General features: G+C 37.3%; 1 protein-coding gene across 17 annotated transcripts in view; it reads left to right on the plus strand.

Annotated features, from left to right (window-relative positions):
- The window catches only part of LOC100345702 (WD repeat-containing protein 64), a 172,250-nt gene that overhangs the window by 125,232 nt on the left and 20,820 nt on the right, over positions 1–26,198 (plus strand). For all 17 annotated transcript variants that reach the window (XM_051820752.2, XM_051820748.2, XM_051820755.2 and 14 more), the window contains 8 exons: positions 3,061–3,191; positions 6,101–6,202; positions 7,700–7,766; positions 9,011–9,047; positions 9,580–9,719; positions 10,820–10,925; positions 13,280–13,338; positions 25,008–25,117. In XM_051820752.2, the coding sequence (XP_051676712.2) occupies positions 3,061–3,191; positions 6,101–6,202; positions 7,700–7,766; positions 9,011–9,047; positions 9,580–9,719; positions 10,820–10,925; positions 13,280–13,338; positions 25,008–25,117 (752 nt within the window). The remainder of the gene's footprint in view (positions 1–3,060; positions 3,192–6,100; positions 6,203–7,699; positions 7,767–9,010; positions 9,048–9,579; positions 9,720–10,819; positions 10,926–13,279; positions 13,339–25,007; positions 25,118–26,198) is intronic.

Genomic DNA, 26,198 nt, shown 5'->3' on the forward strand with positions numbered 1-26,198 from the left:
TAACAAAATTTCAGCTTTCTTTTTTCATAGGTTTCTTTTTTTTTTTTAAAGTTTCTCATCTTCACCAGTGACATCAACTGAACGGTTAAAGACATCTATTTTGTGGTTGATGTTTTAAAAATCTATAAAAAGAAAGTGTACAATCAGACTGACTTTCTTCAGGATAGTCTCTGAATTCCAAAATTATAAGTAGACTGAAAGGAGCCAGCCTTATTTCTTCCAACAGAGAAAAAGGAAGCAATTTCTGACAAGTACTAAATAAGATAATTCTTCAGAAGTTACAGAGCCAGGGTCTTTGTCCTGGGATCCATGGGCTTCCTTCCATGGGTAGACTTCTGGGAAGTCTAAACCGACTCTGAATTTGTATGTAAAACTTCTTTCCTGAGAAGTACAAAGTTCATGGCTTTTTCTATCCCAGAATTTCATTATAAAAATTTTCAAACACACAAAAAAGTTTGAAGAATTATACAGTGATTACCCATCTATCCCTCCACTTAAATTTTATTAACATTTTGCAATATTTGCCTTATCACCATCATTTAATCCAACTTGTTTTTAAAATCTATTTCTAAGTAACTTGAAGGTATTAATACATATCACCCCTAATCACTTCACTCTGTGCATCATTAACTAGGGTTGACTGTTCATGGTTTTGTTTATAGTAAAACTGACATAAAATGAACAGAATCTAAGTGTGCTATTCACTGAGGTTGAAGAGGAGCAACCCAAACCCCATCAAGATAAAGAACATTACCATCACCCAGAAAGTTCCTCGAAGCCCCTGCCTAGTCAGTACCTGAGTCTCCCCAAAAAGGCAACTGCTGTTCTAATTTTTTCACCATAGATTTTTTTCTTACTACTCTAAATTGTCATGAAAGTTTAATCACATGGTATAGACTTAAGGTTTTTCTTTCATGCAGCAAAATGCTTGTGGGATTTGCCCACATCCCTGCAAATATTAGTAGATCATTCCTTTTTATGCCTTTGTAGATATCACTTGTTTTGTGTAGGATAACTGCAAATATTTCTGTGCAGCCAGAGTAATACTTGGAGTGGTATAAGATGAAAAGAAACAAATTGGTATGGACTTGATCATGCTCACAAAGGAGTTTTGGATTCCTATTAAAAAATGGGAATCCACTGAAGGGCTTTATTATTTTTTAAAATGTTTGTTTATTTGTGCATGTGTGTGTGTGTGTGTGTGAGAGAGAGAGAGAGAGAGAGTAAGAGAGAGAGCTCCCACCAGCTGGTCATTTCCCAAATGCCCACAACAGCTGGGTCTGAGGCTGGACCAGGCTAAAGCCAAGAGCTAGGAATTTGATCTGGATCTCCCCTATGGGTAGAAAGGACCCAACTACTAGAGTTATTACATGCTATCCACCAGGTGCATAAGGAAGCAGAGCTACAATTTGAACCCAGGCACTCCAATAAGGAATGTGGGTGTCCAAAGTGGTATTTTAACAGCTGTGCCTGACATCTGCCCCTCACAGATTAACTTTAAATGACATGCTCAGATTTGCATTGTGAGTAGTTCACTTTTGATGCTGCCTGAATGACAGACTGGATGGACCAGTAAAAAGATGGAAGATTCAGGCAACAGGCTACTGTTTTCCTTGAAAAATATAGAGTCATGGTAGTCATGGAGGTGAGGAAGGAATGTTCTCAGCAAGCATTTAGGCGGTAGAAGTGGCAGTAACTGATTGTAACTGATTATTGATGATGCCACGAAGTTACAAGAGGAACCAAGGACTGCTCCAGGAATATGCTTCCAAGAGATGATGGTTTAGACATATTTGCTTTGAGCTATCTGTAAAATTTCTAAGAATTAATTAAATTTTCAAGCCTGAAACTTCTGAAGGGAGGAATGTTATTAGGCCATTAACACTGAGATCATTATTACTAAAACATAAGAGAATGAGGTTGCCCAGAAAAAGTTGGAAAAAAAATAAGGGGGAATTCAAGCCTAATGATATTAATATTTAAAAAGTTGGCAGAATAAGAAATTACCAAGCAGGAAGCAGCAAAGGAAGGATAATAGAGATATAAATAAAACCAGGAGAGCCTGGTGTCAAGAATGTCAGAAGAGGAGGGAGTTTCAGGAGGGCAAGGATCACTGAGAGCAGCAATGGGGCTGACCTCTAATCTTACTTGCATAGATGTCCCTCTCCCATGTTCCCATCAAGTGTTTTACATGACTTTGATATAGCACTTTCAAATTATACAGCAATTAACCATCTATATGAATCTTTAAATTATAAAAAGTTTCTTGATTCACATATATCCTATTTGACTTTATTTTCCAAGAACTTAACATACTATACACCCAACCAATACCCTAGGCAAGACAATTGAAACGTTATCAAATAGAAACTGATAGTAGGAGTCCTTAATGTTACATACAAAAAGCTTCCAAAGAGTAGTATGCAGCAGAAACTAGTTGCTAAGGAAAGAAAAGGCAGGAAGTTGGAATAGTTAACACAGAATATTCTTTCAAGGTAGGCATTTCGCATAGTAGTCAAGATCCCAGGTGGGATGCCTGCATCCCATATCACAATGTCTGGGTTCCAGTCCCAATTCCAGCTTCCTGCTGATATGGACCTTGGGAGTCAAAAGGTGATAGCTCAAGAAACTGGTTCTTGTCACTGCTGTGGAAGACCAGGATTGAGTTCCCAGATTCTGACTATGGCCTGACTCAGCCCTAACTGAGGAGATTTTCCCTCTCTCTCTCAAAATAAATAATAAAACATATTTTAAGGAATATTATTTCAATTAGTTTGAATAAAAGGAAAACATATAAAGGTAATTTAATGATTGGTAAAGAATAAATAAAGTTGGAGAGAAAGCAGAGATTATTTTCATTTTAATGCATTCTGAAAGTTAAAATGTTTTAATGACAAGGAAAAATAGATAGATTTTACTCAATTTCCATGCTCTAGTGTTTAAAACATCATAATAATACATTTTCAACTTAATGAAAATTACAAAGTGTGGACCCAGCACCTGTACTGTCATTAGACAATGTACTCATGACACTCATTGTCTACTCTCTTCTTTCTTCAGAACCCTGCCATTAGTACTGAAGTCAACTGTGTTAATTTGTTACAAGTAGAAGGATATAATTTGATAGCTGTTGGAACTGTAAATGGTGTGATCATCTTATGGAATTTTGTAACAGCTACTGTCAAAGAAGTGTAAGTCTTCCCTAAACAATATAAAATTTGCACAGCGGAAGACCCAACTTAATGTATAATACTCCTAATAAAAGAGAGAGAAAGAAATAAATGAAAGTGGTGACACCTCCTAGTGGAGGCTTTCCTGGAGATTAGATTATGTTCATGAAGAGACTGTGTTCTAAGTGTCTAAATTCCAGAATGATATGAACAAGGAGCACCTTAAGTGCTGGTATTCCAAAGACCTTTATTTTCACATTAGTATATGCTTTTCATGTATAATCTTGTCCAAATTCATGACCTCAACAAACATTTAAAATACAAAATAATTTCAAACACTAATCTCCACAGAGATTCAAACACGCATATCAATTGCCTACTAACAAATTTCCATCTGAATTTCCAGCAAGATCCTTAAAGCCCCATATGCCCAAGATGTCTTCCCAACCTACACCTCCCCTACATTTTTCCTCTTTTTTTTTAGATTTATTTATTTATTTAAAAGAGTTACACAGAGAGAGAAGAGGCAGAGAGAGAGAGAGAGGTCTTCCGCCCGATGGTTCACTCCCCAGATGATCGCAACAGCCGGAGCTGAGCCGATCCAAAACAAGGAGCCAGGAGATTCCTCCGGGTCTCCCATGCGGGTGCAGGGACCCAAGGTCTTGGGCCATCTTCCACTGCTTTCCCAGGCCACAGCAAAGAGCTGGATTGGAAGAGGAGCAGCCGGGACTAGAACTGGCACCTACATGGGATGCCGGCGCCTCAGGCCAGGGCGTTAACCCGCTGTACCAGAGTGCCAGCCCCCATTTTTCCTCTTTCTGCATTCCAGTGCAACCACTATCCTTCTAGCCACCGAAATCAAATGGTGAGAGGCATCATCAGTGGCCTTTCCTTCTCATTCAGCATGCCCGGTGCATCCAGTTCAATAAATGATGCTAATAAGGGCCATTGTGGCAGATGCGATTCTATTTCTCAACCGATTAGATTTTCTCCACGCCAAATCCTAAGTCTTTGCCCTTCCCTAGCCAGTCACTTCCAAATATTCTTTCTACTGTTTGTAAAGGAATGAATGTAGTATTGTATTATTTGTATGGATGGACTGTAAATAATAAGCCCTCTCCCATTGTGTAACTGGGATGGGTGCAAGGGCCATAGGTGGACACAGTACATAAGGATGGTCTGTAAAACTTACCTTCAGGGTAAAATATGGCCAAGGACCTTACCCATAAATGAAAATACAATCAAGTTTAGCATTTAGGGAATGGGAAGAAGTACAAGGGAGGTGAGAAGAGGCAGCTGGAAATGACAAGGGAAAAGAAGAGGGAGGAACAGAAGAAAGCTCTGCCTCTCTATTATAGTACCCTATATATCAGTAGTCTGCTTTTACTCCAGGTGCCTTTCCCATCCATGTCTGAGTCATTACTTTCAGCCAACATTTGAGAGAAAATAATTCTTTCATGTTTGGACTCTGGATTTAGTTCTTTTGAGCCTTTAGCTGAAACAGCTCTTTGTGCAGACCCTCCTTCTGCACCTCCACCATATTATCCTGGGCTCTACTTCTAGAATTCCTACCATCCTTCTGTTACTTCTCTTCCATTCTTGCCCATAGCCCTTTCTTGCAGACTCCACACCTGTCACTTGATACTGATATTTACTTGCACTGCACAATTCCTCACACACTTAGTAATACAGTCTTTACACTGCTTCAGCTTCTTATATCTCATTACTAAGAAGGGAAAGAAGGTATTCTAAAAAGACTATTATCAGTGTCATCGCCTAAAATGAGTATTGATCCTAATTGTGGATGCCAGGCATTTTGCCAAGGGGTGCATGCAAATCCAACACTGAATCAGAGAAAAGTAAGTAACTATAATGTGTCATACAGAATATCCCTTTCACACAGACAGTTAATTATATAGAAAAATTAATTTAGAATCACTGGAGTATTTCTGAAAAACATAGAATTTAGTACAAAATTGTCTAAGGTAATTTGGGACAAGCTTTAAAGGTTCTAATAGGAAAAAGGTTTTCATATCCATGATGAAGGTCATTCTTATGGCTACCTGAAACGTTGCCTAAGATCCCATTACCAGTCAGGAACCCTTCTCTTCCTGATCTACACCCTCCACCCCCGTGCATTTTTGGTCCCAAACTTATTATTTGCTTGACAATTAATAGCTCACTTCCCTCTTCAGGTCATCTGTATAACAGAAAATCCAAGGAGTTTGAGTGCAACATGTCATCAAGCCTATGGGCTGCTCCTTTGAGCTTGGTGCATTCCAGGCTACTTTTTCACTCATGAGCTCAACTTAGCAGAAATAATTTCCCTGAAAAGAGGGGTGTTTTGCTCTCAGGTCAATTTTCTACAACGAATGGTAAATGTGGCTTTAAGAACCAAGCATGAAGTGCCAGTGTGAGTGGTTAGAGACTATTGCTTTTTCTCAAGAAACTGCCTAGGGAGGTTTATGGTTCCTTGCAATACAGGTCAACAGGAGACTTGATCAGGCAGAGCACAGCTCTCACTGAATGCCCTATTCTTCTCTACTCCATCATAAGTTCCTTGAGGGTAATAGCTATATTTTATTCAAAATTTTCACTCTGCTTATTCAAAGAGTAGAATTATATTCTCGAAAATGTATGAAACATCCCAGGAATTTCTCCACAGGATTAAATAAACTCACTCTGTGAGCTATAGGTAGGAAGACTGAACCAGTTCACTGAATTAAAAGACTTTTAAATCACTAAGTGACCACCTTAAGAGTAAGCAGAGGCTTATTAAAGAGGATATGTTCAAATTCTACACCTTTGGGTTTTCTTTGCATATTCAGTAACAATTTAGAAGCTGATTAACTCTGCAGGGGATCCATGTTGTAAATACAACATTACTTAATTTTTGAATGTTTAGCATGTAAATGTGTACTTATTTCAAGGTACCGACCTGAAGATTCCTTCATTGTGGACAGTAACGTGGATCCCAAACACTTAAGAATAAATGATATACTGTTCCTCTTTCGTACACCTGAATGTGAAAGGTAATTCAAAACTGTCTGATCAAGTAATACTGTCTAGGACTATGTGAGTGACAAAAGAGTTCTTTTCATGACTGCACTAATGAAGAAACAACTGGAGTTCAGTTGACTTCTTGGATTTGACTTTCTTTCCTGTTACTATTTGTACGTAGAAATGCTGGTCATCAGGGATCTAATGGGCTGTGGGTTCCCTTTACCCTGGCAGCTTCACGGCTCATTTTATCACAGTGGCAGAAATGGAAAATGCTCATGTGACCACACTTTTGGTCAAAATGTAATGCTATGAGCACTGATGCCAGGAAAAGGAAGGACTTGCGGGGCAAATGTAGAAAGTCAGACGGGAGATTTCAAACACCAGCCACTATAACTGAGCAAGCCCCATCCATTCATTTAGAGAACAGAGGACTGACTGCCAGCTGTTACAGGCATTGAGTGAATCAGTAGATCAGTACTTGCTTCTGTCTCATAAATAAATATTTCTAAATGCTTTTTAAAACAATGAATTCTTAATAAAAAGCACTTTTTCTATTTATATTTGCTTGAGAACTCTGATTTTTCAGGTAGTACACAGTGTTAAACACATCTTTGGAGAGAAATGCAAAAGGTCTGTACTAGTCTGGAATTGCCCATTGGTGAGCTGGAATAGAACACCTCCCCTACATGTCAGCTGGAAATTTCGTCAGAAGTATTCTGAGAACACTGGAGGACTCATTATGTGTACACGCATGCCATCATCCTAAGTCCCTTAGCCCATTAAAAGCAGAGCATAGGGCCGGCGCCGCGGCTCACTAGGCTAATCCTCCGCCTAGCAGCGCCGGCACACCGGGTTCTAGTCCCGCTCGGGGCGCCGGATTCTGTCCCAGTTGCCCCTCTTCCAGGCCAGCTCTCTGCTGTGGCCAGGGAGTGCAGTGGAGGATGGCCCAGGTGCTTGGGCCCTGCACCCCATGGGAGACCAGGAAAAGCACCTGGCTCCTGGCTCCTGCCATCGGATCAGCGTGGTGCACCGGCCGCAGCGCGCCAGCCGCGGTGGCCATTGGAGGGTGAACCAACGGCAAAAGGAAGACCTTTCTCTCTGTCTCTCTCTATCACTGTCCACTCTGCCTGTCAAAAAAAAAAAAAAAAAAAAAAAGCAGAGCATGGCAGAGGCAGGATCAGGCCATAACTAAGTGCTACAGTAGCTTTTCAGCCTTGTCAGTCCCCATCTACATATCCCCACCTTTTGAGTGTCAGATTCCCCAGGACTAAATCTTGCCTTGGTAGTGGAACAAGCCAGACTTGTCCATATTTTTCAGACCCAGGTAGCAGTAAATCTTAATTGCTGAGGTTCCTCAATACTACACCGATGAATGTTCGCTACACAAAATTTAGGATGTGATTTGTTTTATGAGTGGCTCAGAATCCACCCATGAAGAAGGTAGCAGTCGTCTGAATTTGAAGTAAAAAGCACCCTCTGAGTGTGACTGTAAACTCTTCTCTGTGGATCTCCTCCTTCCCCTGTAGATCAAGTCAAGATTCCATTGGTTCCTCAAGCCAGTGTGACTCTAGCAAGAGTCCACAGAGTTGTAAGGTAAGAACAGAAACAGTGTCTTCCTGTCACAAGGATTGCTCAAAAATAGTGACATTGTGGGGTTGTGAGTTAAGCCACAGCATGGGATGCCTATATCCCATACTGGAGTGCTTGGGATTAGTACTGCCTCTGCTTTTAATCCAGCTTCCTGCTAATACACACCATCAGGGACAGCAAGTAACCACTAAGTAATCCACTGCTTAGGTCCCTGCCACCCATTTGGGAGACACAGATGGAGTTTCTGGCCCTTGGCTTTGGCCTGGCTCAGCCCTGGCTGTTGCAGGCACAAGGAGAGTGAATCAACGGAAGGATGATCTCCCTCTCCCCCTCTCTCTTTCTCTCTCTCTGTCACTCTGCCTTTCAAAAAATATAAATAAATACATCGACATTAAAAATTAGTGATATTGAGCATCTGAGCCCCTCATTTGGTGGAAGGTAAGGATAGAAAACTCATGTACCTAAGACCTTTTTGTTTTCTTTAAAAATTAGTGTCTAAATTGTTTTCTTCACTATTTTCAATTTTTTTTCAAGGCTTTTACATCCATGAATCATGTATACATGATCACAAAGAGAATAAATTATTCCTCTTATTTTATATTCATCAAATAATTTTCAACTGTCGCCTTGGCTAAAAACTGTTATCCTATTTCCCAGGGAGAAAAGATAGCAGGCCATGTAGTTATATTATAATCCATTATGTAGTGGAGTTTTCAGATTATCCTCTCAGTTCTAATTTTGTGTATTTTTACAAATTAAATTTCTAGTTAAGATTTTGTTTCAAGGAAAGTTTTCACAGCAAAATAATTTTAAACCACTAGCATGGTGGAAGAATAACATTTTATGGATATAAAAGCCAGACAGATTTGTACATGAATTCAAGTCATCCATTTATTACCTGATTAGCTTCCAAGATGCCACTAAATCTGTTTGTTTCCTCATCATAAAAAGAAATAAAAAAGAAAAAGTTGCCTGTGTGTTAATAGAATTACAGATAATATACACCAAGAACTGGACATGAGTTAGGCATTGAATTATTCTAATTATGATGATACTTCTGAGTCACTAAGAAAGTATTATTATGGACTCCCTATTTATGAAACTGAAAATCCCTCCAATACACTTTTTTTCAAAGAGTACATTGTAAAAAATGTTAAAAATAATACAAATTCAACCATCATGAGAATCTAGTCATCCAGTATATCTCATTATAATGTCAGAAATATTTTTCTTCTCTCCTAATTCAGGGAAGCAGACAAAGTATACATGATGGTGATGTTAAAGGTCAGTGTGAAATCACCTCTCTACAATAAAACAACTCTTTTGCAATGGGGGTTTAGGTGATAGAATATTCTTAATGAATATACTTATATGCTGTTTTTAAAACAAAGTGTTGAGATGCTATAGATTCTATTGTCCAAAAGGTAGCATTTCTATTTTGATGATGCCTTTTTAAATACTAATTCTGGGTGTTAAAAAATCCAAATATCACTGAGAGTCTTACTCTCCAGTCCATTTTCCTAAAACTTATACTGTTTTATAAGTCATTCTGGATGTGAAAGACATACTGGATATATGTAGGCTTTAGTTATAATGTATAATATGGCAGCTTTTATAATATAATAAAAATATGCCTTTTAGAAATTTCAAATGACCCAGAATGCCATTAGAAAAAATTTTTTTTCTCTTTACTATTTGAAGTTCTCTGGTGTTTAAAAAAAAATAAAGGAACAATATGTTTGTGTTTTTGCTATTTTTTCCCCGCATAAAATTTGGAATTCTAAATATTGTAAAACCTCATTAATTTTTCTGATAGGTGAACATACAGATGTTACAGTGAGAGAGACACATGCAGTGGACAAAAAACATTTCGGAGCTGCCAACTTAATAGAATCTCAGCCACCCATCCTTGCCACTGCTCATGAAGATGGACACCTCCGCTTGTGGACTATGAAGGTGACAGAGCCTGATATTTTCTGAAATAGGAAAGAATGAAAAAGATTAAAAAGAAAATTAGATGAATCTTAGCCTTCTTCCAATGGCATTAATTCTAATATTTTTCAATCTTCTAGCCAACTTGTTGGCCTCACAAACTGCATCACTAATAATGCTACTCAAACTTTCACTCAGCCAATTTCATAACTCAAGAGAAAAAAACTGACAAAAGTGCTAACTAAGCTATTTCAAATCTTTCTTTTGAGCTGTGAATATATGCCACTAAATACTTTATCAAATATTTAAATAATATTAAAGGATATTAATGATGTACTAGAGCAGAAAAAGATAAAAATACTAAAGATTTGCCAGATCCATTATATTTTTAGTTCTCTAAATTATTGGAAGATGGTATTCGATTTTATTAAATGTACTTAAACAATTTACAATGAAAAATTGACTTGGGGAGGAGGCTGGGCACAGTTTGAATAAGGAATTCATAAGATTATGAAGGAAAGTATCTCGAATAGGCTGGGGATGATGACAATAAAATCTTCAGAGAGACAATAAACTCTCAGGAAATGAGGAGAAGATTAAAAATATTTTTTCTCAAACTTGATATTACTACCCAAGCTAGATAAAATATGTGAAAGTCGTTCCTTGTGCTGAGTTACACGACGTGCTGGGAAAAAATATGAATTTGAATCTTTTGCAATCCCTTATCTTGCCCCAATATTCAAGATAGAAGCTTATGAAAAGGCAAATATTATTGTTGAAAACAACTGAGATCTCTTTAACCTGAGAAGAATGTTTAAGAGAAGAATATGTATTCTGAAGAAATATATGAAGAGTCATGTGCAAAAGGCAATCTGAAGTATAATCTATAATAGAGTTTAGATGTTTATAATTAATAGTTATCTATACCTTTAGATTATTCAATCTCAGGAGTCAATCCCTATTGATAGCTGCAAAATATTTTTATTACAAAGAAGAGAATCATGTTTCAGAACTTGAGATAATTCTTGGGATATAATATTTATAGAGCAATTCAATTTCAGTATTAAGGCTTTATAGATTTATTATCACACAAAAAAACTTCATTTGCATTGTCCTCTATTTAGGGAAGGCTAATAAAAGATACGCTACCTTTCACAAAACATTCTGCCATTCCTCTGGCATCACTGTATACTGATTCATGCGCCAGGATGCTACTGACTGGAAATATGGGTAAGTTGTTACTCTTATATTTAGCCACAGGCATTGTAACAACCTAAATGACATAAAATGGTTATAAATACATAATCTTTATTGAGACGAGAGAAAATCTAAGATGTATGCTTAACCAGGAGAGAATGTCATGGGTAGCTTGCTGAATAAATAGAATACATGAATGTTGGGAGAACCTATTGGCATTCCTACCTCCTTATTTAGAGCAAGGCTTTCTGTCTCTTCTGTCTTATATATAAATACATGGCTACCCATCCTCATACCTTACTTTATTGAGAATACAGAGTTTTAACTTTGAACATTGAAAGTTAATAATAATTATTAAAGGGATAGTAATAATTATTAAAGGGAATGGTGACAAATATTAGAGAGGAAATTTTTTCTTCATGGAGGGGTATATTTTGCTATAATTAATATAATTGATCTTAACTCTTTCATTTAATACTGTTTTTTGTTCTTCCTATTTTTCTTCTTCTATATTGTGAATTAAAAATTTTGTGTATATATACATGCAGGTGCACATACATGTGTAAGACAGTTTCTAATTTCACCAGTGTTTAGGTTTTTTTTTTAAATCTGAATGAATCAGCATCTTTTCAGTTAAGGCAGAAAGCTTAGCCCACTGTAATTTTCTCTCTTCTCCACATGTACCCCTTCACTTGTTTGCTGATGTAATTTGTGAGCTGTACATCCAGAGTAGATCTGCTAGTATATTAATACTTCCATCATAACTTTTATGAACATTTTTCTCTTTTCAAAATTTATTTTGTAAAAACCTCAACACCCTATATTGTACTACCAATTGTTTGAGTCTTTCATTCAGTACTATCATATATTTACAAGAGTTACAGAGAAGCCGAAACAGACAGAGATGGAGAGAGATGTTTTCCTTTACTTTTAATCTATACGTGCCTGTATTTAAAGTGGACTTCTTATAGATAACATGCTTGGGTTATATTTTGAGATCTACTCTGACAATCTCTGTCTTTTCATTGGTACTATTTAGACCATTGGTATAGTTAGACTGGCATAGATGGACTAACATCTACTGTCCTCTGAAGAACAGTGTTTTTAATTCTTAGTAACAAATCCTTAGAAACCTGAGGTGCTGGACAATAGGCTTCCTTTCCCCTGTGTTGGGGCTATGATCTCCCTCCATGATCTCCCTCCAATAATCACTTGTCCCTGTCCTGGAGGCATAGGGTCCACAGTCCTCCCTTCAGTGAAACACAGACAAGACACCTCTTCTCCTTGGAGGAGTTCTACATTTCCTGGGTCAACCAACACTTGTTTAACACGATGGGACTGTGTAAGTTTCCAGGCCAGTATATGTCCTCTTCTTCCATTGCCAATTACATGTACTTGGGTTGTCATTGCTGTGTGCAAGGCAGAAATTTCAAAGGAAAATGAAACTGACACCAGGAGACCATGTCCTTGCACATGCCCATTTTCAAATAACACAATATCACTTCAGGAGTATTAAAAGTACTTTGTAATACCAAAGTATTCCTAAATATTCTCTCCTAACTTTTATAACACCGTCATTCATTTCAAGCATTAAAATAATCAAATATATTGTTGCTATTATAATTTTGTATCAACTATTATCTGTAAATAATAAGAAAGATAATACTTGTCATTTTAACTTTACTTATTCTTTGTCTAATATTGTTTCTTTATGTAAATATGAATTTCTGACTAACTCATTTTCCTTTTCTTTGAAGAAATTGTCTTAATATTTTTTGCAGGACAGGTCTACTAGTGAGAAATTCTCTCATTTTTGTTTATCTGAGAAAGTATTCCTTCTTCACTGTTGAAGGGTACAGAATTCTAGGTTGGTGGTTTTTATTCTCACAACACATTAAATATTTCATACCACACTTTTCTTGCTAACAGTGTTTCTGAGAAGTCGTTTGATTAAATTCTCAACTTTCTTTCTGTCTGGTTTCTTTCAAGACTTTTTTCTTTATCCTTGTTTGGGTACTATAGGTCTAGATGTAGTTATGGCATTTCTGTATCTTTTTAAAATGCACCTCACTTGGTTTGTAGGATGAATATCTCTGTAACAGTTAGGATTCTATTTGGTAGTGCTATATTCAGTCCTATTATCCACCCTGATCTCCAGAAGAATTTTCATTATGACTGGATAAGGCAAAATCATTATAACTAATTCACCCAGAAAAAAATTATTACCTAGAAGAGTTTGTATGAAAATTCTTCTTTCATTTTTTTCACAGATTCTATTTTATTTATCAATATAAGCACCTCATTCAAAATTACTTAACATTAGGAGTAGTACCTATTTGGTCAACATGGCATTAAAGATTCTAATGTTTAATTTAATTTTTATACAGAAGGACATGTTATAATATTCAGCATTAATTCCTTCCTGGAACCTCCTCATGATGAAAAGGTAAGCAATTTAATCTTCTACATTAATGAATCAGCACATATTTATTGAGCATTTCATTTATGCTAGATACCAAGAAAATAGAAATTAAGACTCCCTGCTCTCAAGGCACATATATTCTTGAAATTTGAGCTAAATGACAAATAACAATGGTATACTGGTAAAGAGGGAATAGATGAGGGAGAGGGATTGAGTAGGTCAGCCAGGAGTCTCTTTGTATCTTCTTCATGTTTTGACTTATCTGTGAGTATTCATTTAGCAACCTATTTGTTTAAAGGAGTTCATAGGTAATCCTTCTCCATCATAAGTTCGTCTATCTTATACATCTTCATGTCATTTCATAACCTTTCCTTGCAAATCTAGTGCAGAATTATAATTATTTTGAAGAAAATCTTCTTCATATGTAGTCTAAATCTAATCTTCCTTATAATTCAGGTACTTTTAATTCTATTTTTAGTGTTAAAACAATGTAAATGTCACCATCCTTATTTTATAAACATTTAAATATGTACCTCTAATATGTATATGAATATCCAAATATATCTATATTTATTATATATTTAATCGAACACTGATTAAAGATTGTACTAAAAACACACTATTTGAGTGTGGGCTTATTTCCCTTTAAGTTAGTATTTCAAATCCAGAAATTAAATATTAACATAAACAGTAATGCTTCACTTTTGAATCATAAGGATTAGCATATGAAAACACAGATTAAGATTTGATTCCTCAGCCCTAAAGGCATTCAGATCATGCTGAAAAGCCCATGAGAGTATTTCAGGCATGGAAAGCCAAGACCCTCTGGCAAAAAAAAAAAAAAAAAACCTAAATGAAAGATCTCTGTGAGTGAGATCCCAGTGGAAAGAACAGGTCTTCAAAGAAGGAGGTACCTTTCTCTGAAGGGAGGAGAGAACCTCCACTTTGACTGTGACCTTGTCTAAACAAGATAAGAGTCAGAGAACTCAAAAGGCTTCCATAGCCTTGGAAACTCATGACAAGAGCATAGGGAGATTACTGATGCCATAAACAGGAGTGTCAATTTGTAAAGTCAACAACAGGAGTCACTGTGCACTTACTCCTCATGTAGGATCTCTGTCCTTAATGTGCTGTACATTGAGATTTAATGCTATAACAAGTACTCAAACAGTATATTTCACTTTGTGTTTCTATGGGGGTGCAAACTGTTGAAATCTTTACTTAATATATACTAAACTGATCTTCAGTAAAAAAAAAAAAGAAATTATCAATTCGCAACTTGACTCTCACTGGGATTAAACATGACAATAGGTCTGATCTGATTTCATCATCATTTAAAAAATCATCTATTATTTTTCACTTTATGTTTCTGTGTGGGAGCAAACTGTTGAAATCTTTACTTAATGTATGCCAAACTGATCTTCTGTATATAAAGAGAAACGAAAATGAATCTTGATGTGAATGGAAGGGGAGACGGAGTGGGAAAGGGGAGGGTTGCAGGTGGGAGGGACGTTATGGGGGGGGAAGCCATTGTAATCCATAAGCTGTACTTTGGAAATTTATATTCATTAAATAAAAGTTAAAAAAAGATTTGATTCCTTAAGGTATGCAGAATGATTATTATTTCAACATTATTTTATTTAACCAATATAGTTTTTATTTCATTCCAAAGAATCCATGGTAGTTAGCAAAAAGTTCAGGTACTCAATTTTAAAAGTATTATGTCTCAAAGAGCATAAAACAGAGAATGGTTTGCCCAGGATCACACAGTCCATTAATGACAAAATCAGTGTCAAAGATAACGGTTCTTCTTCTATAATCTAATGTACCTTCTGTATGTAACTTATGTTTATCACATGGAAAACAAAAAGGTTCAAACAACTTGTGAAACACAAAGTTTCATTTACCAATAACTACAAATTTCTTATAATCAAGACATGAAGTAAGCTGAACAAAATAAAATCATCCATTTCAAGTTCATACAAGTGAATGCTTATCTACTCTTATCTACTTGTTTTTTCCTACTGTCACAATTATCAATATTGTATTATTACTTTTAACAAAAAATATGTTTTTGCAAATTAACTACAAATTGGCAACTAAAACATTTTGAAATTCAGAGAAAAGCTTCAAAATATACAGATATAAAGAATATTGTTACTGTAATTTTAAAGCATTTTTACCAATTTAAGAGAAGATAAATTATTTTAATAACTTACTTAAAATTCTTCCATACTGATCTCACGTCAACCTTTTCTGTACTTGAAAAATGATTATGCGATTTGTTCATGGATGCTAATTTATAAATACACAACAAAATCTGAGTATACAATCTGGCTATATTACATAGATTAGCATATGACAATGCATAAACCAGGCCCAGCTATAGATTAAAATTGCAGTGAAAATCTAATATGTGCATGTTAAATTCAGAGGTTAATCTTTTTTTTTAACTTTTATTGTATGAATATAAATTTTCAAAGTACAGCTTATGGATTACAATGGCTTCCCCTCCATAACTTCCATAACTTCCCTCCCACCCGCAACCCTCCCCTTTCCCGCTCTCTCTCCCCTTCCATTCACATGAAGATTCATTTTCAATTCTCTTTATATACAAAAGATCAGTTTGGCATATATTAAGTAAAGATTTCAACAGTTTGCACCCGCATAGAAACACAAAGTGAAAAATACTCTTTGAGTACTAGTTATAGCATTAAATCACAATGTACAACACATTAAGGACAGAGATCCTACATGAGGAATAAGTGCACAGTGACTCCTGTTGTTGACTTAACAAATGGACACTCTTGTTTATGGCATCAGTAATCACCCTATGCTCTTGTCATGAGTTTCCAAGGCTATGGAAGCCTTTTGAGTTCACTGACTCTGATCATATTTAGGCAAGGTCATAGTCAGAGTGGAAGTTCTCTCCTCCCTTCAGAGAAAGGTACCTCCTTCTCTGATGACCTGTTCTTTCCACTGGGATCTCACTCACAGAGATCTTTCATTTAGGTCATTTTTTTTCCAGAGTGTCTTGGCTTTCCATGCCTGAAATGCTCTCATGGGCTCTTCAGCCATATCCGAATGCCTTAAGGGCTGATTCTGAGGCCAGAGTGCTGTTTAGGACATCTGCCATTCTATGAGTCTGCTGTGTATCTCGCTTCCCATGTTGGATCTCTCTCTCCCTTTTTTATTCTATCAGTTAGTATTTGCAGACACTAGTCTTGTTTATGTGATCCCTCTGGCTCTTAGTCCTATCATTATGATCAATTGTGAGCAGAAATTGATCACTTTGACTAGTGAGATGGCATTGGTACATGCCACCTTGATGGGATTGAATTGGAATCCCCTGGTATGATTCTTACTCTACTGTTTGGGGCAAGTCAGCTTCAGCATGTCCCAAATTTCACATCTCTACCTCTGTTATTCCCACTCTTATATTTAACAGGGATCACTTTTCAGTTAAGTTTCAACACTTAAGAATAACTGTGTATTGATTACAGTATTCAACCACAAGTATTAATAGAACAAACAAACAAAAATACTAAGAGGGATAATGTATTAAGTTGCTCATCAACAGTAAGGGCAAGGGCTGATCAAGTCACTGTTTTGCACAGTGTTCGTTTCACTTCAACAGGTTTCCTTTCTGGCACTTGGTTAGTTGTCACTGATCAGGGAGGGCATATGATATTTGTCCGTTTGGGACTGGCTTATTTCACCCAGCATAATGTTTTTCAAATTCCTAACAGGGATCACTTTTCAGTTAAAATTTAAACACCTAAGAATAATTTTGTGTTAATTACACAGTTCAAACAATAGTATTAAGGAAAACAAAAAAATACTAAAAGGAATAAAGTAGTAAGTTGTTCCTTGACAGTCAGAACAAGGGCTTATCAAGTCATTGTTTCTCATAATGTCTACTTCACTTCAACATGTTTCCTTTTAGGTGCACAGTTAGTTGCCATTGATCAGGGAGAACATATGATATTTGTCCCTTTGGGACTGGCTTATTTCACTCAGCATCATGTTTTCCAGATTCCTCCATCTTATTGCAAATGACTGGGTTTCGTTGTTTTTGACTGCTGTATAGTATTCTACAGGGTACATGTCCCATAATTTCTTTATCCAATCTACTGTTGATGGACATTTAGGATGACTCCAGGTCTTAGCTATTGTGAATTGAGCTGCAATAAACATTAAGGTGCAGACAGCTTTTTGTTTGCCAATTTAATTTCCTATGGGTATATTGCAAGGAATGGGATGGCTGGGTTGAATGGTAGGGTTATATTCAGGTTTCTGAGGAATCTCCAGACTGACTTCCATAGTGGCTTAATCAGTTTGCATTCCCACCAACAGTGGGTTAGTGTCCCTTTTCCCCCACATCCTCTCCAGCATCTATTGTTGGTAGATTTCTGAATGTGAGCCATTCTAACCGGGGTGAGGTGAAACCTCATTGTGGTTTTGATTTGCATTTCCCTGATTGCTAGTGATCTTGAACATTTTTCCATGTGTATGTTAGCCCTTTGGATTTCCTCTTTTGAAAAATGTCTATTGAGGTCCTTGGCCCATCTCTTTAGTGGGTTGTTTGTTTTGATGTTGTGGAGTTTCTTGATTTTTTGTAGATTCTGGTTATCAACCCTTTATCTGTTACATGGTTTGTGAACATTTTTTCCCATTCTGTTGGTTGCCTCTTCACTTTTCTGACTGTTTCTTTTGAAGAACAGAAACTTCTCAATTTGATGCAATCCCAAATGTTAATTTTGGCTTTGACTGCCTGTGCTTCTGGGGTCTTTTCCAAGAAGTCTTTGCTGGTACCTATATCTTGCAGGGTTTTTCCAATGCTCTCTAATAATTTGATGGTGTCGGGTCGTAGATTTAAGTCTTTGATCCATGTTGAGTGAATTTTTGTGTAAGGTGAAAGGTAGGGGTCTTGCTTCATGATTCTGCACGTGGACTTCCAATTTTCCCAGCACCATTTATTGAATAGACTGTCCTTACTCCAGGGATTGGTTTTGGATCCTTGATCAAATATAAGTTGGCTGTAGATGTTTGGATTGATTTCTGGTGTTTCTATTCTGTTCCATTGGTCTATCCTTCTGTTTCTGTACCAGTACCATGCTGTTTTGATAACAACTGCCCTGTAGTATTTCCTGAAATCTGGTACTGTGATGCCTCCGGCTTTGTTTTTGATGTACAAGATTGCTTTAGCTATTCGAGGTCTCCTGTGTCTCCATATGAAATTCAGCATCATTTTTCCAGATCTGAGAAGAAGGTCTTCGGTATCTTGATTGGTATTGCATTGAATGTATAAATTGCTTTTGGGAGAATGGACATTTTGATGATATTGATTCTTCCAATACATGAGCATGGAAGATTTTTTGGTGTCCTCTTCCATTTCTTTCTTTAAGATTTTGTAATTCTCATCATGGAGATCTTTAACGTCCTTGGTTAAGTTTATTCCAAGGTATTTGATTGTTTTTGTAGCTATTGTGAATGGGATTGATCTTAGAAGTTCTTCCTCAGCCATGGCTTTGCCTGTGTATACAAAGGCTGTTGATTTATGTGCATTGATTTTATATCCTGCTACTTTGCCAAACTCTTCTATGAGTTCCAATAGTCTCTTAGTAGAGTTCTTTGGATCCCCTAAATAAAGAATCATATCATCTGCAAAGAGAGATAGTTTGAGTTCTTCCTTCCCAATTTGTATCCCTTTAATTTCTTTTTCTTGCCTAATAGCTCTGGCTAGAACTTCCAGAACTATATTGAATAGCAGTGGTGAGAGTGGGCATCCCTGTCTGGTACCAGATCTCAGTGGAAATGCTTCCAACTTTTCCCCATTCAATAGGATGTTGGCCGTGGGTTTTTCATAGATTGCTTTGATTGTATTGAGGAATGTTCCTTCCATACCCAGTTTGCTTAGAGTTTTCATCATGAAAGGGTGTTGTATTTTATCAATGCCTTCTCTGTGTCTACTGAGATAATCATATGGTTTTTCTTCTGCAGTCTGTTAATGTGGTGTATCACATTGATTGTTTTGCACACACTGAACCATCCCTGCATACCAGGGATAAATCCCATTTGGTCTGAGTGGATGATCTTTCTGATGTGTTGTTGCATTCTATTGGCCAGAATTTTATTGAGGATTTTTGCCTCTTTGTTCATCAGGGATATTGGTCTGTAATTCTCTTTCAATGCTGCATCTTTTTCCGGCTTAGGAATTAAGGTGATGCTGGCTTCATAGAAAGAATTTGGGAGGATTCCCTGTTTTTCGATTGTTTTCAATAGTTTGAGAAAAATGGAGTTAGTTCTTCATTAAATGTCTGGTAGAATTCAGCAATGAATCCATCTGGTCCTGGGCTTTTCTTTGTTGGGAGGGCCTTTATTACTGTTTCAATTTCTACCTCAGTTATGGGTTTGTTTAGGTTTTCTATGTCTTCCTGGTTCAATTTAGGTAGGTTGTATGTGTCCAGGATCTATCCGTTTCTGATAGGTTTCCCTGTTTGCTGGCATACAAGTCCTTGTAGTAATTTCTGATGATTCTTTTTATTTCTGTGGTTTATGTTGTTACATTTCCTTTTTCATCTCTGATTTTATTAATTTGGGTCTTTTCTTTTTTTAGTTAGTTGAGCCAATGGCGTGTCAATTTTGTTTATTTTTTCACAAAACCAGCTCCTCCTTTGGCTGGTTTTTTGTAATGTTTTTTTGGATTCAATCCTGTTGATTTCTTCTCTGATTTTAATTATTTCTCTTCTCTTACTAGATTTGGGTATGGTTTGCTGCAGATTTTCTAGATCCTTGAGATGCATTGAAAGCTCATCTATTTGGTGCCTTTCCAATTTCTTGATGTAGTCACCTATTGATATAAACTTTCCTCTTAACACTGCTTTTGCTGTATCCCATAAGTTTTGGTATGTTGTGCTGTTATCCTCATTTACTTCCAGAAAGTTTCTGATTTCTCTTTTGACTTCTTCTATGACCCGTTGTTCATTCAGGAGCATGTTGTTCAATCTTCATGCGTTTGCATATGCTCTAGGGATTCCTGAGTTGCTAATTTCCAACTTCATTCCTCTATGGTCTAAAAAGCTGCATGGTATGATTCTAATTCTTTTGAATTTGCTGAGACTTGCTTTATGGCCTAGTATGTGGTCACTCCTAGAGAAGGTTCCATGTACTGCTGAGAAGAATGTAAATGCTTTATGTGTAGGATGAAAAGTTCTGTAGATATCTGTTAGATCCATTTGGGCTATAGTGTCATTTAAATCTGTCTCCTTGTTGATCTTCTGTCCGGTTGATCTGCCTATTTCTGAGAGTGGAGTATTGAAGTCCCCCAGTACTATTGTATTAGGGTCTAAGTCTCCCTTTAAGTCCCTTTACAAATTTTTTAAAAAAAGCAGTGCCCTGTAATTAGTTGCATATACATTGATAATCGTTATATCTTCCTGTTGAATTGATCCCTTAATCATTATATAGTGCCCCCTCTTTGTCTCTCTTAACAGTTTTTGTGGTAAAGTTTATGTTGTCTGATATTAAGATGGCTACACCTGCTCTTTTTTCATTTCTGTTGGCATGGTATATCTTTTTCCAGCCTTTCACTTTCAGTCTGTATGCATCTTTGTTGGAAAGATGTGTTTCTTGTAAGCAGCAAATAGATGGGTTTTGTTCCTTAACCCAGTCAGCCAATCGGTGTCTTTAACTGAACAGTTCAAGCCATTAACGTTCAATGTGACTATTGATAAGTAGTAACTTTGCCCTTCCATTTTCCAAAGATATCTTCTATATATGCTTTGAACTTCCTGTGATCTTTTGCTGTGAGGTTTCCTTCCTTTACCTTCTTTCATATTGATGACCATGTTTCTGTGTTTCCGTGTGTAACACATCTTTAAGCATCTTTTGCTGGGCTGGACGAGTGGCGACAAATTCTTTCAATTTCTGTTTGCTGTGAAAGGTCTTCATTTCACCTTCATTCACAAATGAGAGCTTTGCAGGGTATAATATTCTGGGCTGGCAGTTTTTCTCTCTTAGTACCTGGGCTATATCTCACCATTCCCTCCTAGCTTGTAGGGTTTCTGATGAGAAGTCAGCTGTGAGTCTGATTGGAGATCCTCTGAGAGTAATCTGATGTTTCTCTCTTGCACATTTTAGGATCTTTTCTTTATGTTTCACTGTGTTGAGTTTGATTACAATGTGACGTGATGAGGATCTTTTTTGGTCATGTTTATTAGGGGTTCTATGAGCTTCCTGTACTAGGATGTCTCTGTCCTTCTCCAAACCTGGGAAATTTTCTGCTAGTATCTCACTAAAAAGGCCTTCTAATCCTTTCTCCCTCTCCATGCCTTCAGGAACTCCTAGAACCCGAATGTTGGTTTTTTTAATAGTATCCTGAAGATTCCCAACAAAATTTTTTAGATTTCTAATTTCCTCTTCTTTTCTTTGGTTTGACTGTATCCTTTCCTGTTCTCTGTCTTCTAAGTCCGATATTCTCTCTTCTGCTTCACTCATTCTGTTTTTAAGGCTCTCTAATGTGTTTGTCATTTGATCAATTGAATTCTTCATTTCATTATGATTTCTCATCACTATCACAGTTTCATGTTCTACTAGTTGTTTCACTTCATTTTGATTCCTCATTAATGTTTCATTTTTGCACAAGAGATTTTCTATCTTGTCCATTAAGGATTTCTGTAGTTCAAGAATTTGTTTTTTGAGAACTTCTTAATGTTCCTATCAATTTTTCGAGATCCACTTCTTGCTTCTTGCATTTCTTCTATTTCATCATCTTCGTAATCCTGAATTGGGGTGTCTATTTCATTTGGGGGCGTCATAGTGTCTTCCTTGTTCTTGTTACCTCGGTTTTTCCATTTGTTGTTTGTCATATTGGAGATATTCTTTGGTTTCTTCACTGTGGTGTTTTTTTTCTCATTATACTGTGACTCTAGATTAAGTGGACCGTCTGCTTTTGATGGATCCTTAGAGGCTGTGATGGGTGTGGCCAGAGAGCTCTGTTTGGTTCTTCAGGGTTAAGGGTGTGCCAAAGTTGACTCACCCAGATTGTTCTCTCGCTCGCTTGCTCGCTCTCTCTCACTCTCTTTTTTTTTTTTTTTTTTGATTCAGTTGGGAAGTAATTCCACACAGCTGAGTGGGATTGAGGGTAGTTGATGTATGAAATCTTGCCCCTGTGGGTATTTGTCTGCTTACCCCTGGGACCACACAAAGAGTTTATGCAGCCCTCAGTGTGGTCTCAAGTTTCTCCACAGTCTCTCACCAGTTTGCCCAGGTTACCAAGTTTGTGTACTCGGTGAGTTCAGAGGTTAATATTGTTCTCCACCCCTCCCCACATTATTGTTGAAAAGAAGTTTCATGGATTTTAAAACAATAGGGAAAAACTCTCCATAGCAAGGTAAATGATACATATGATTATATATACACAAATACACACAAAAGACAGTCCTACTTTCTAATTTCAGGTTATACATTAAAGGGTCAGGAAATCAATTTAGTGAGTTGGAACCAATTTAATGAGTTGAGTAAAAGTAGAAGAGATTTCAGTGTGATGTAATAGAATAGAACAGACAATACTGGCAGGCATTAGGAAAGTTAAATAGCCAGTTGAGAAACTTGCTTCAGATGATATGCAGGTGTACATTTGTTTGTTTGTTTGTTTTAAATATTTACTTATTTATTTGAAAGGCAGAGTTACAGAGGCAGAGGCAAAGAGAGAGAGGTATTGCATCCACTGGTTTACTTCCCAGATGGCCACAATGACTGGAGATGGGCAAATTTGAAGCTGGGAGCCTGGAGCTTCTTCCAGGTCTCCCATGTTGGTGCAGGGGCCCAAGGACATTAGAACATTATCAGGGAGCTAGATCAGAAGTGGAGCAGCTGGGACTCGAACCAGTGCCCATATGAGATGCTGGCGCTGCAGGCGGCGGCTTTACCTGACATGCCACAGTGCCAGCCCTGTATATTTGTTTTTACTGAGTCACAAAACAAAATCTGTATTTTACTACAGGTATGGAACACGTTAGAGAAACATTTTCCTTAGAGAATCCCATCCTTAGGCAGAGTATCTTGTTCTTGTTACCTCGGTTTTTCCATTTGTTGTTTGTCATATTGGAGATATTCTTTGGTTTCTTCACTGTGGTGTTTTTTTCTCATTATACTGTGACTCTAGATTAAGTGGACCGTCTGCTTTTGATGGATCCTTAGAGGCTGTGATGGGTGTGGCCAGAGAGCTCTGTTTGGTTCTTCAGGGTTAAGGGTGTGCCAAAGTTGACTCACCCAGATTGTTCTCTCGCTCGCTTGCTCGCTCTCTCTCACTCTCTTTTTTTTTTTTTTTTTTTTTTGATTCAGTTGGGAAGTAATTCCACACAGCTGAGTGGGATTGAGGGTACTTAAGATACTCTTAAATAGTCTTGGGAAAATAAGTTTGCTCTCCAAGAAAGACCAGAAGAAACTGAGTCAGAAGGCCAAGAAATTTAGGAGGAACTATACCTAACCTTTGTTAAAGTTCAAATGTAGGATACTTTTAGGAGAACGTCAAGCTTCTAGGGCTCTAGTCAAACAAATACTCCTAGGTAGATGACCCAGGGTGCAGTAAGATCTTAGTCTGAGTTCATCAGTGGTAAAAAAAAAAAAAAGAACATACCCGGGGTTGGCACTGTGGCGGATTGGGTTAAAGCCCTGGCCTGAAGTGCCAGCATTCCATATGGGTCTCAGCTGCTCCTCTTCCCATCCAGCTCTCTGCTATGGCCTGGGAAAGCAATAGAAGATGGCCCAGGTCCTTGGGCCCCTGCACCCACGTGGGAGACTGGAAGAAGCTCCTCGCTCCTGGCTTCAGATCGGTGCAGCTCCACCATTGTGGCCCTCTGGGGAATGAACCAGCTGATGGAAGACCTCTCTCTCTCTCTTTCTGTCTCTACCTCTCTATGTAACTCTGTCTTTCAAATAAATAACATAAATAAATTTAAAAAGAAAACATACTCTAAGGCCATGTGACTGTAGCACAAACTCCTCAGTTGACAACCCTACCTCACATACTTCAGAAATGTCTTGAAGCCCATAAACGGCTCCAACCTTGAGAATAAACTGAAAGGAACATGCTAATTAAGCCTCATGAAGTTTCTGAAAGGCTATGAGTTCAACTCATCATTTTTGTCACTTCCTGATAGTATATACCTCCCATCCCACACCTTTCAAAAAATAATATGGCCAATGTTATGGGGAGGGGGAAGCAATTGTAATCCATTAGGTGTACTTTGGAAATTTATATTCATTAAATAAAAGTTAAAAAATTTGAATACAGCAAGTCTTTTTGCCAATCTTCATTTGAGTTTTACCTTCCAATTCTGCTTCCTCCCACTCCTGATTATATACATGCTCACTCTTCCCATAACCACCTGCTAAAGCATTTCTTTCATCTAGTCATCTACTAATCACCAACTAAATTAATTGCCAGTCTTCACTCACATGCTAAATTACTAAGGCTATAAGATGCTTTCTCTCCAATGGTTATGTGTGGATTAATAAATCTCTAAAAATGGCACTTTGATACTCAACAAGAAAAGAAGAGCTAATTGGGTAAGGTTCTAGTCATCCAGCACAGATGTCACTCATAAGCATGGATCTCTCATGCCCAAGAATAGATTGTGACCAGCATATACTTATTCCAACGGATATGCTTTATTTTTACTATCTAGAAATTCAAGCAGCTGCTTTCCTGGCGTGCCCATGCATTAGAAATTATTCAAGTAATCTACGTGGAAGACAAACAAATAGTGCTTACAGCCTCCATTGATGGCTCAGTAAGGTAAGACAAGGTGGCTTCATACTGTGGATTCAGGGATTTAAGTATGAGAGGAAAAGGATTTCAAGCTAAAATTGAAGAACACAGTTAAAATGCAATCTTTGTAAGTAAATAAAGTAAAAAAATAGAATAATAAAAAGGTGACACAAAGGGATTAGAGAAGATGTTCACTGATTTGGAATTATTTTCCACATCCAAGAAAATGAGATGACATTCTCATTATTGTTTTTAGCCCTTGTCTATATTCCTGTAGAACAGTGGTCTTTCTACTTTTTACTTATTGAACATTATGGTTAGTGGTGTATTATGCCTGTGATTATAAACTGAAATGAAGTTATTGTAAAAATCAAAGGAGAAAAGAAAGGAAGGAAGAAGGGTAGATGGAGGGAAGGAAGGAGGGAGGGAGAGAAATATGGTTATTATCTTCTTTTTATTTATTTATTTATTTATTTATTTAATTTTTGACAGGCAGAGAGGACAGTGAGAGAGAGAGAGACAGAGAGAAAGGTCTTCCTTTGCCGTTGGTTCACCCTCTAATGGCCGCCGCGGCCAGCACGCTGCGGCAGGCGCACCGCGCTGATCCAAAGCCAGGAGCCAGGTACTTCTCCTGGTCTCCCATGCAGGTGCAGGGCCCAAGGACTTGGGCCATCCTCCACTGCACTCCCTGGCCACAGCAGAGAGCTGGCCTGGAAGAGGGGCAACCGGGACAGAATCCAGCGCCCCGACCGGGACTAGAACCCGGTGTGCCGGTGCCGCAAGGCGGAGGATTAGCCTATTGAGCTGCGGTGCCGGCCGGTTATTATCTTCTTAGAATTGTATCTATGAAATACATGAAATCTGTTCTCTTTATATTAATAAAATTATTTAAAAAGATATAACAAATGTATTTCCAATAAGAATTTTTTTTTAGTTATTTCAAAGAATCAAGCAAGACAGGTGAAAGAGATATCCAAACCTAGAGAAGATCATAAAAAGAGGCTCAAGATTGAAAATCATAGAAAAGTTATAAACAAATTCTAAGAAAAATGAGTGAGCTAATTAGTCTACTGAACAAAAGTCTACTTGTTTTTAATTACCCAGATAA

This window comes from Oryctolagus cuniculus, chromosome 13 (genome assembly GCF_964237555.1).
Source record: "Oryctolagus cuniculus chromosome 13, mOryCun1.1, whole genome shotgun sequence".
NCBI classification, from domain to species: Eukaryota; Metazoa; Chordata; class Mammalia; order Lagomorpha; family Leporidae; genus Oryctolagus; species Oryctolagus cuniculus.